Source organism: Varroa jacobsoni, unplaced genomic scaffold, assembly GCF_002532875.2.
Source record: "Varroa jacobsoni isolate VJ856 unplaced genomic scaffold, vjacob_1.0 contig05122, whole genome shotgun sequence".
NCBI lineage: Eukaryota > Metazoa > Arthropoda > Arachnida > Mesostigmata > Varroidae > Varroa > Varroa jacobsoni.
Window position 1 is genome coordinate 1 of NW_019215451.1, and position 12,461 is coordinate 12,461.

The window sequence follows — 12,461 nt, forward strand, 5'->3', positions numbered from 1 at the left end:
ACACACACACACACACGTTAACGCACAGGTGAACCGGAGGCAGGACGATCGTAGGGGCTGACATTTCCCTCAACTTTAGTGAAACAAAGGAAGTGCGTGAAGACGCTGCCGCCGCTGCTGAAGAGGCGGAAGAATGAGGTCCTCCCACCAACCTGCTAGTGATTAACGGTCCGACAGTAGACTGTGGTACAGGTTACGACTCTCCTTTTTTGGCTAATTGCAGCCGAGTTTGAAAGGCTGACAATAATAGAAACATGGACCGCTAGTAGGAGAAAGCGAAGTTTGTACGTACATACATATAAGCTGAGCTACCCGGAAAAACTACCGGATGCCCCACCCTAATAGCGTTATTTTCAATCAGAAATTAGTTACATTCTCGAAATAAAAATGGGTTGTGACAAGGCCAAACAATGTTGGCATGGCGATGACGAATCCCACAGGGTTGTCCGAACGAGGAGGACACTCTCAATTGGGAATCGGCTCAGAGGTGCAAAAGAAGTCTTGAGAATGACAAGATCAGAGGAAGTAGATTATCGTGCCAGACTATCTTTCCACATGCATTTTGTACGATAAATAGGCACTACCTGACGCCCCAACGTAAAATTGCGTATTTGGTAATTAATCAATGGAATTTCGCTGTGGATGAAACCTATCCACTCATCTATAGAAACACGTATGTATGTATCTGTATAATAAGCATTGGTTACATACCTTTCGTTTAAGGGATTATTGCTGTTATACTTAGCGGCAAGAGATCGCAGGTACTTCGAATAGTCCCTGCTGCTATTACTGCTCATCACCATTTCCATGTGCTTCAGCTGCGCAGGGTTAAAGGCGGTTGGTGCTGAAGGTGTCGTTCCGGGGCTTGTGGCCACTGGGCTGAGGTGGCCCATCTGGCCTAACGGACCTAACGGCCCACCAAGTGGACCCTGCTGCAGGCCGAGCATGAATCCGATGCCGGCGGAGAAGCCCGGCGGCATAGTGGAGTGCACGGCTGTTGTGCTGTGTGGACTAACCGGACTAGTGGTGCCTGGCCGCGTATTGACGACTGAGGCCGACTCTTCCGGGGTCAGGCGTTCCGACTTGATACTGTTTTTCTGGCTGCTAGGTGCGCCGAGCGTCGTACTGACGTGCTGAGGTCGTTGGTGTTTGCGCCGGTGCGCGGGTGGCGCCAGCTTAGAGGAGTCTGTGAACACGACAAGGGCACACACATGCACAGAGAAGGACAGGCGATGTTATTGCATCGGTACGTAATTATGGTAGGCGCGATGTTACGGACGTGACATACTATCACAGGGTTAATATAATATGTAGTTCCGATCTGAGTGAATTGTTGATAAGGCGTTTTGCCGCTATTGAAAACGGCGATACGTTGCGCGCAGAATTGAAAGCAGCAGCAACAACTACAACGAACCTTTTGCTTGAAACTTTAGCCAATTTCCGTACGATATACGTACGCTGTATCTCCAATATATACTAGTTCTATTTTGCGACTGGAGCGCGTATTCGGTCGTAGTAAGTATTGTGGTAGCGGAGGTTACACGGGTATCCGACTGCTAGATAAATGTATTCCATGGAAGATCACACAAGCACTATAGCACCCTGTGCGCCAAACCACTTTCACGGTCGAAGCACGCTTACTATCTAACGACAACTGAATGGTCTTATGGCTGAGACAGCGACAGCGCGTTAGGCCAGCGTGCGTCGGAAGGCGGGGCCAAACAGCGGCGACCCTCTCCCCGGGCGAGCGGCGGCGGCGGAGCCTCACGTCCCCTTACGGCCACGACGACGATGTCGACACCAAACATACCGGTCTACGGACGAGTCACGCCAAGGAGACGCAAATAGCTACATAGGAACGATTTAGAGAAAGGCGCTACTCCATGCCAATGGGACTGGAATAGCACCATAGGCTAAGGGGAGATGATGAGAATCGACAAAATATGGGGAACAGGTGCCAAGTCGGGAGAGATTCGGGGACTGAAACATTCAGCTATGCACGCGTACACTCATTATGTAAAAGGTGCTATAACAGTCATTATAATAGAAGTCTATGTCGGTTAAGCTGGAAAGCATATCCAAACATAATGGGCCGCACGGAATCATACGTATATAATGGGAAAAATGATCCAACGTCATGACGTATGCCAGATAAATAGGTAGATATCTTACACCACAGTTAGATGAACTCAACTGTATTGAGGTTCGTAATCCATATTGTTAAGGGTTCAAATAGAGAGAACGGTTGAGCCTTTCAGAGATATCATTGCCTTAGATCCAACAGAGGATAATTAAAGTACAATTTATGACTAGCCAACTTTTAGGCCGCATTTGAAATCTGACATTCATATTTGCCAATTTCTTGATACTGCTTTGTCTAATAAGCTTCGTGAGTGTCTTTCGGTTTTGCGTAGGCAACACCTGATCATTCATTGGATAAGCACGTAACGTTATTTTCAAATGGCATACAGGAACTATAACTTGTCTTACTACGACTAAATTTCTTCTTTAAGTTACAATAATTTCGAACGGTTTCATTTGAATCTGGCTTTCCATACGGTGGAGTATTAGTTGATCGAAATTTTAATAAATACTGCGAACGGAACCAATACTTCAACTTGAAGCTTTACAGCGTGACTGCACGATGCACGGTGCACGATCTACCTAATGTCTTAAACGTCCTTCACTCCACACAGAATTATCGGCTAGCCATTTCAAGTACATACGTCTACATAAATATCAAACACGTAAGGTATTACCGCACCGAATGATTTAATCCCGTTGTAGCTGCTACACAGACGCTTCTTTCTTAACTGTATTTTGAGTCTACAACAGATGCATATTTATTGGGGTACTAACTCCGAAAGCATCAATAGAACACTACATTTTCTACACACCCTTAATTTTGCCATTTTCATTTTAAATAATTTTAGGCAAATGCAAAGAACACATGAGAAATCAGACGCAACCGTTCTGCGTTCGAGGCCAATAGCTCTATTGTCTTCATGGCTGTGCTCGAGAAGAGCCTCGAAATGGGCTATCCGCTTATCTTCCTTCAGTACACAATGTGCCGTTTGTATTTTGCCACAGTCATATACCATCTATATACTATTATATGCAGAAATATGAATGAAGAAAAACCCAGCTGTCGGTGTGGGACGATCATGAGCTGTACTCTTTGCTTACGAATATTCATGTTGACCGTAGATAATTTAGTAAACTCGGTAAGCTCGATCCGACTATTTGTCTATGACTCAAGCATATGGCAGCAGCCGCAGGCTGTAACGAGATAACAAAAGTCAGCGAACAGATAGATGGGTGCAATGGATGCAGATTGACGAGAGCTTTAGTTCACTTATAGAGCCTGAGTCTGATAGGTGTGAAGCAATGTCGACGACACTCAACGGACATGAAACTCGACCGTTGATCTTTGACAGTTCTACGCTGGACAACAGAGTGTAGGCCTGCACCTTACGAAGTATCCACGAATTTTTCTATCGCAACTTCCGAACGTATCTGATGTGTCTTGATACTAATACTAAGTGATCTGCTAGAGATTCCGAAAGCTTTCTCTTATATAAGCTACGATTACAGGTTCGCAATCTCTGCACGTATTGACTATCATTGCAAGAATTCAATGTAAACTACTTGCACTATCGAAGTCGGACCATGAGCGTGTACATAACTTAGATAATAAAAGGGCACTATATATTATTTACTGATGCGTCGACCCAGATCTCTGAAATTTGAATTTAAGTGAAATACGTCACAATAAGAAGTGCAGTTATGGCTAAGTTACAAAAAATTTAAATATTGCCGTCTGATACTCGCACAGATTTGGCATATAATTATCCTCACCTTTATCGATTTCTAAGAAAATATATCAGATCAGTCCGATGCCGACGTACTCTGATGCCTATGGCGCAAAAAATAAAAACGTCTTTATTTATTACAGGCACCGTAGGAGATCGGTGGCAAGATCGAAATCAACGGTCCGCATCGTTGGGAAACGGGAGAGATAGGCTACACGGTTCAGTAGTAGGCTCCCACACATCTCTGCTTCGACGGCCTCCGGCCTTCTGCCCCAGCACCTACTTATTTGGCTGAGAATTGCTGTAGTATGCATTAGCCAGGCTGGACGTGGGGGAGTCTAAACAGATCTGGTCGGCTTCACTGAGGCAATACGCGCATAGCAAATCGCGGCTGGGTCGCTCGAAACGGGTCGATGCGATTGTTGATAGCGAATACGTTGCGTGACTTTTCAACGGACGAGGCGACGGTGGCAATACGGTAGCGGCACTCGTAATGTAGTTCATTGTATGGCAGTTCGAAGGAGAGGCCCGCTCAGGCCACCGACATGTTACCTCCATCTTTTTTAGCGCAGCCAATCTGCTGCGACTGAACTCTTGGATACAGTAGGGAGTTCACATTTCCATTTATTGTTCTTGGTCATACTATGCCGTAACGTTAAGTTCAGAAACTACATACCTCGATCCTGCGTACATACTACGTATCGATATAAACGGCTTGGGAAAAAAGCTCTACGATAGATATTTTCATGCCATTGCAACAACCATGTCCTTCTAGGATCATCAGCGAGAAGGCTTTACGTCATATTCAAGCTACAAAACAAGGCCTACATAACATGTATGTGGGCCAACAGTGCACGTATCAGAAAACCGTACCTAGGCGATTAATTGAACGAAGTCCTGCATATGTGCATTTTTCGAAGTAACGGATGTGGCGATTCAAAACGAAGTGTCCATATCCTCGAATCATAATGTAAGCAGTGGTCCCTCTTTTACAGCTCGAGCGTACTATCTTAGACCAAGTGCTACTGGCGAAAATGAGAGTTATCCTCGCTACCAACGTGCTTCATGGACACTGCGAACAATGGGATACACCATTGCTGCAATGTCTAACACTTAGATTTTTGTTTTGGTGGGAAAGACGGCTGAAGCGCTCATTGTTTCTGAATATGCCTGTGTCCCTCACATGCATCTCGAGAACTTCAACACAGGTGCTCATGGTCACCGAACGAAAAGCCGACTGTATTAACTACGACAGGAATGGCGGGCGCTTGTCGTTCCACCCACCCAACCATGACGCCTGCCCGAAAGGACATCACGTCGTAGTCGTCACTCAGCTCAATGAGCAAGCGAGCAAGCTAAAGAAACGAGCCTATGCTTAGGTGAAGCGTTCTTGCCGTCGACAGACACTTTCTTCTTTCCAAGTCAACGTCTGAATCATACGAACCAAGTACCGCTGGTTGAACATGCGATGACCTGTCGTCCGATAGAATGGCAAAGCCTCCAGCTGATTCTGATTTTACGTTTGCTGCTGCGTCGTAGCTGCTGCCACCGCTTCGGCCAGCGGATGTCCCGTCTTCCGCCACCGCCTCCTCCTTCGTCTTCGGGACCGTCGATTCAACAGCAACAGCGGTAGCAGGAGCAATGGCAGAAAAACCGTAGCGTGGCGGTCCAAGTATTCATCTCGGAAACAGCTAGAGGCGAGCTTCCGCTGTCAGGCGCCTAGCAAGCTTGGCCTGAGAACGGATGCGCCCACACTAGCCACACGCTGGGTCATCTCGTAAGCGACGCGGTAAGGAACTGCGGGGATTATCGCATCGGTAACCATCATCATGACTTATGATGATTACGTCGACGAGTGCAGTCAAGACATGTTGCTGTTGCTACTGCTACCGCTGGCTCTGCTGATATTTCCATTGATAAAGTCTAAGCCGGCGGAGGCTCTGACACCGACGGGCGAATTAAGTAAACGAAAAGCAGTCGGCATCCTTCGCGCATCATCTTACAGAGCCGAAGTTACCGCGTTATTATCTGGCGACCACGAAGTGCCGACACTGTCTTTGAGCCCGCAATGTCTGAAACAACACCGCCAGAAGCAGTACAAAACTACAATAACGACAGCGACTTCGACTCCCACGTTCCGGTAAACGGGGGAGCAGCCAGCGCAGCAGAAACAGCAGTCCCCGGCGGAAGTCGCGATTATTCGGTTCGGCCGTCCAATTGCACGCTTTTGTCCTTTTTGAACTGGGCGCCGCACCACGAATTCAGTTCACCGTAACGCACAGAACTGAATTACATGATAGTACTAAAGCACGACTGAGCTTGAAGCTTACCAATGCAATTAAGTTCGTCCATGCATACGTGTCTCTACAGACGAATGTGGTATAATTATTGTTATTGTCTTCATGCAGTATGTATATACAATCTAAGCAGGAAACCATCCTGGTGAGATGGGTGATCGATGCCCGATAATCTTGGGATCATTACGTTGATTCGATAAGGAATAACGAATACGATCGTTACCCTAAAATATTGCGGTATTGTGTTCTAAAGAGAAGCAGACGATTCGAGGTTTGGTTTACGATCGCTTAGCGACCGAAATCGACTATCGCTGCCTGTTGACAATTTTATAGAGAATAGAGTCCATAAGCTACGAGCAATGACTACGATGTTGACAACGAAACAATGTCCATATTGCGGCCTTGTTGGATCGTTGTCGTGTCGAAATACCGGTCGACGAAGGAGTTACGGTCGTCTAGCGCAGGTATTGGCACTGGACAACCTTTTTAGCTGAAATTCGTAATACTGCTAATAGTTTGCCAAAAGTGACCGCGCGTCGCTGAACGATGAACGTCGTTCCTTGATCAGCATCGCAGCGTGCGGGTCGTGCTTCATACGTACAACTCGATTGAACCGTGCAAAATAACGTGTCCTTTGTTGCCGTCCTCCAAAGATATGATGATATTTTTCTTCGCGTTAAGGTCAATATCGATGTCTGTTCGAACTTCAGCTACCTAGAATTGAGGTTCCCGGTAATCGCCTACTATGCCAATAACCGGTAGTTAAACGTGATCTGTAATTGCAAGCGTATTATCCACGTTATCTCGTCTCTTCGCCATTGATTTGTTTCGCACAATTTTTATTTCTTGTTCTGAGACTGTTTTGATATTTCCTAACGAAACATTTCCATCTTCTACTAATTTCATTTGAAACTTGATTAAGCTCGGATCCAGATCTACTAGGTTTTTGCTTTTTTTCTTCACCGTGATACCACTACAAACAAGTGTATAGTAATTATTATCATACAGAATACACCATGCGGACACAGGCCGTCCATCTTCACCACTCCATCGATTTCCTTCACCTGTTTATACCCTTGACAGTGGTGCTCGTTGCAGAAGCCACGATCACCTGGATAGCATCGAGACGAATTTACGAGCATGTCCTTTTTGCGTGCTCTGTTTTAAATTATTAGTAATGTAGAGCACGAGAAAATGTAGAAGCTTCGTGGCCAGCTAACGAACAGGCCCGAGAAAAAACGAAGCTTTCGTTGCTGGATGTTGCTGCTACCGCAGCGACTGACCGCTGATAGCCTGGCGTGGTCCGCCCCCCGCCCCCACCCCCTGCCCGTTTGGCCCGTGTCGACGGGCCCTTTTCCTTCGGGCCCCAGCTAGTTTTCGTTCATTACGTTGGGGAATGTAGATCGAAGTAAAGAAAATACACAGATCGTTCTATCGGTATTTCGTCTTGTTGCTGCGTTCGTTTCGGGATGACGACGGGCAACAGACCGTCTCTATCGCGAGCAATCGCCGTCAGAGCCACCACCTGACCACGCTGTCGATGTTGTTGTTCTTCTTTTTGTTCTTCTTCACGAAGACCCATCTCACAAGAAGCCCTGCAATCCAACAGTCGCCGACACTCACTGCAATAGGATGCAGGCATCGAAAGAGTCTAGTGGCGCTGTGATCAGATCGAATCGCACGGTCAACGTCAATTTGACCGCTGCCACCGTCCTCTTGCGTCCGCTAGTGTCCTCTTGCGAATGCCCCAACGACCCAGCCGAAATCTTCCCCGCCTTCTGGCAAACAGCGTACCGTTTGGCCATGCGAGTTCGCCGGCACGGGGAGGGGTTCCATCGTCGTCGTTGTCGTCGTCGTCGCCGACATTTTTTCGGGATGAGAAGGAGATGGCTACCGTCAGAGACTCAAGCAGCAACGTTTTCTACCACGAACAATCACTGTCTGGCGATCGGCGATCAGCAGTCCGCCGTCGGTCGTCAGGCGTCGATCGCCGCGTCGCCGAGGGTTGTGCCCGCGGCAGCAGCAGCAGCAGCAGTAGCAGCAGCAGGAGCAGGAATTAGATCAGCAACAACAGATTTTGCTCCCTCGTTTGTCGTCAACGGCGTTCGCGGGCCTTTGCCTCATAGGCGACCACTCAACGCAGTCAATGATATAGGGATACAAATTCGAATGTTATCATGGCCAGTTGTCCGGCCACTGACGGTTACCCGCTGGATTGATTCCCACCTCGTTGCCGACAACTCTGACTCTTTCTTTGCCGGCGAAGCTTTCGAAAACCTACCGCTACCGCTGCTGCGACTATTGCAATTAATAAGCAGTCATAGCATCAACGGCAACCGAAGCAGGAGCAACGGCACTGAACGTCGACGAATCGTTACTCTGTCTCATCCACGTCATAGTCTTCTTCCTGATCATGGCAGAGACTTCGGCTGATTTGAGCGGGGGGCGTCTAGGCCGACAGAGAGGCAGACGAACGGCCAGCTCAGATCAGCTCATCGGCATTGGGAAAAGTTCGACCTGTTGCTCGTTCACTAGACTGTGATAATGTTATCGCACTGCGGCTCAGGCCGCCGTAGTGGTCTCAGCGCTTCGGCCGCCGTTGCTGATGCTGGCCAATGAAGCAAGCGATCCGTGCACGAACTGGTGACGCCCGATGTTGAACGACGGCTATCAGCACTACTATAACTGCGTAAAGACGACGACGAGGATGATGGTGATCATGGTGACGATGAATTATCGCTGCTACTGGTCAGGCCGAGCAGCAACTGACCTGATCAGATTTACTATATCGACTGTTTTGGGCGTACGAGAACGTTTTCTAATAAGACAGTAGGACCAAATGAAGTACCTTAGCAAAAATATTACTTTAAACATGTTGCACCTTCATTGTAGTTAAACAGAGTTCTATAACTCAGTATGATCTTATCTATTAATATTCTGAGGTGTATGCCGCTAGACGTACATTTCCACACCGTTGACATATCCATCTGCTCCCAACTGTGACTATAAATTGTCCGCGCATTGTATATTAAATGAAGTACAATAAAGAAATGGGTTCAGTTCACGCGATAGTCTCGATATATTATCGAACTAATACGTGTGGATCTACGCATCCAGGTTTCTGATGTTTATTCGCACAGATCAAATGAGGACTATGTGGTCTCTAATGATCTTTTGAGGCCAGCTACAAAAAAGAAACAGGATCCCAAAGACCAGGATCTGGCAGTTGGTTTCAATAGGATATCGTGGGTGTTACCTCCGAGAACGGATGCCGTTCAGAGACGATAGCTATAGAAGGAAATTGGTGGCTTAAAAAGCGCCATCGACGAAAAACCGCATTGCCTTTTTACAGAGGCCACAGTATCTATGTATTGTTATACCAGATCCTCCGTTCTTGTCCCTATTATTATTATTATTATTATTAACCAGTATGGTCCTTGGCCACAGGAGGTGCGCGACGACAAATATAACGTGACCCACGGCGCCATAAGCCACCACTAAGTCATCCGATCCAAGGGCGGGCCGATCCAAGTGAGTTCCTTGCTGACGCCGACCGAGGAACGTTCCAGTTGAGGCATATACGTCCGCTCAAGATGGCGTAGAAAGCATTCAGTAAAGCACAGTTTACACAGTAGTTGTCGTTCGCACACATACACACTCCGACTTCTCTGACAATCCATTAGCACGAAAGGTGCTATGGAGTAACTTAGAGGAGCAGAGATTCCACTATGGGCGACTAGCTTCGTTTCCCGTTGTCTACTGGACCTTTTCTTCTTTGAACGTCAAGCAAGTTACAAAGAGTGAACCGGCCAGCCAAACGCAGATGGCGCTCTTCCCTTACATGGTTCGCTTAATAGGTCATAATGTGGATCTACGAACGAATGCAGTACGGTGTAACTCAGCCCCTTCGCGTTCGTATTACTCATTCTTAGATTTTGACTTTAATGTCGACGCCAGCGTAGCTCTGACGGCGCGAGGACCGCTGTTGTTGCCACGTCTGGGTACAGAACGAAGGAACTTCCACCGCATTGGCTAGAAGCCGCTGCTGTTGTACACTTAGTGCGTCAGTGCTGGCGGTTCTACCTCGTTGCTTCCACCTTCACAAGCTTTGGCTTCGATTCGCCTTGTCTTTTTGACTAACCCAGATAGAACACAGAAAATAGGCAGAAAATGTTTGGTCTTACAGCCGGTCAGACCATGACCGCTTGTCGACTGTGCATGTGGGGGGTGTTTTTTTCTCTACTAGTGTGTAATGTAGGAAGCATTCATGCGTCTCCGTAAGTTGGAGGATTCCTCTTAACTGCACCATGCTACCATATACATATGTGAATAGAAATTTTCGTTGGCGGCCATTCTTAACTTACCGTTCCGCTTTTCTTTTTCGTGAAAAACTCCTGTTAAGCATTGTGATCATCTCGTTTCCGCCGGATGGATGATAACATTCTCCCAGATCTGTCTCCTCAACTATAATGTTTTTGTAACTGGATGGGTAATTTTCGCGAACAAAGATAGTCGAAGAGACGCCCACATAAACTGAAGAAGTTCCGGCCATAAACTTCAACAACAATGGAGAGCGTCAGGTAAGCAAGCAGAGCTACTCTACGCTTTGATGCCATAAAACGCCTATGCACATCATATATAGAGGTAATACTTTTTAAAGGGAGTATGCCCAGTTTGCTGCTTATTTCCTATAGGTTCCACTCCATCGTCCGACCTGCTTTTGCACCTACATACTCAAAATACGAAGACATTACTTATTATTATTATAAAAAGTTCATGTAGACCCTCGTGCGTTAATGATCTCTTAAACCTGCGACTGTTTCTGTGCCATAGAACGATTCGTTGTCACTGCAGCCACCCCATCTAATTTTTACACGACGTACTTGAAGAAAGAGTGAATCGAGTTGGTATCAGCTTTTCAATTCATCTTTAAAATAAGCTCAAAAAAGTTACATCGACTTGACGAAATAGGCCGGTGAGTAACGACAGAAGTTGTCGTTGGAGGGATTATGAAGTTAGTTGACGCTAGCTGAACCGGACCTTTGATACGATACGATCAAGTTGGCTGTTGCCAGCAGTATAACGTCGACGATGTTAGGGGCTTTCGCAAAGGGAACCTGAATTAACCGAAAAAATCCCTCTTTTACTTTGGCTTTTCCCGCAGCATAACAGCCCTAATCTCAGTGATCTTGGCAAAATCATTCTACGGTTTTGCGTCATCATGGAGACATGCTGCCGTCCGTTTGAAACGTACTTCACTAATCTGTGATAGCGTTGAACTTCCGTCGAAGTCACTCCGCATGAGACCTTTCAACAACTTTAATATAATTTGTAAGACCATATTTGCACTATCTGCATTAAAGCTATTGGACCAAATAGCTTTATGGTATAGTTTTGCCGTAGCGCTTACACAGACGAGTCGAAACATTGAGGGTTGATAATATCCAAGAAAAATGCAAAAAAAGAAGGTGTATAGTTTTATGAGACATATCCCGATACGGTTCCGCTTAGTTTTTCGGTTAGCTTTCTGTTAGGTTCATTTTAGAACTAATTTAATTACCACCAGTTGATTGGAACCTCACTTAATTATTGTTTAATCATCGATTTCTTCTATGGCTCTGACTATAATATAAAATAAAAATTATTCAATATATGAACCAGCACGGTGTCTTTTTTTCTTTTGACTTGTTTATTTTGGTATAGATCGACGTGTCACAACAAGCGTCGTCGGCCACACATATCTGCTGGGTCTATCGACCAAAAGTAGCGTTTGACCGCTTAACGGAAACATTCAACTGAACTAGGCCTTTCAAATAGCGGCTGGAGACAGAGAGGACATTGTCCAGCTGGTCCTCCATTGCGTCCCCAGCCGTTCAGATCGATTAGGTAGCCAAGCATCACACGACGGCTGTTATAAAGGTACGCTTCTGAACGCGGCAGGTTTTATTTCAGCTCCAGTGGATCGCATTTGTTAGCATGACTCTGTGGAATATCCGTATTTTATGAGACACTAGAGACATTTGGTCATGTAGAACGCCCTCAATGGCAAAATTGCTTAACTAACTTCAAAAGCATACGCGTTTTGATTTTGATTTAATAAACCTGCTATTAACTCTATCTGTATGTGTTCAATTCAGATTAGCTCGAATCGATGCAGTAGCCTGATATAATAACAATTTACAAACAGGACAATTTTCTTGCATATCGTATGAGATTTTTTTTTTACCAGTGTAGTTATCCCCTACCAATAATAACATGATGACTGTACAATAACCGCGACAAGCACTAGTCAACATAGTTCACAGTACTATATACTATCTTATCGAAATTATCCTCCCCTACCAGTGCACTT

The 12,461-nt window shown here is 46.1% G+C and overlaps 1 protein-coding gene and 1 long non-coding RNA gene across 3 annotated transcripts; one reads left to right on the plus strand and one right to left on the minus strand.

Moving 5' to 3' along the window:
- Positions 1-711: 711 nt before the first annotated feature.
- Positions 712-1,623, minus strand: LOC111273160 (uncharacterized; the record flags this gene model as incomplete). The annotated part of the gene is given in 2 exon segments (XM_022854843.2): positions 712-1,186; positions 1,415-1,623. A coding segment is annotated over 1 exon segment (269 nt), but the record flags the coding sequence as incomplete, so codon positions are not given.
- A 5,715-nt stretch (positions 1,624-7,338) lies between these two features.
- LOC147751762 (uncharacterized) lies at positions 7,339-12,177 on the plus strand. Of its 2 annotated transcripts, XR_015315962.1 has the most exons (3): positions 7,339-10,689; positions 11,274-11,440; positions 11,813-12,177. It is a non-coding gene; the product is annotated as an uncharacterized LOC147751762 (long non-coding RNA). The 2 variants fall into 2 exon arrangements; XR_015315963.1 differs by lacking the exon at positions 11,274-11,440.
- The last annotated feature ends 284 nt before the right edge of the window (positions 12,178-12,461 follow it).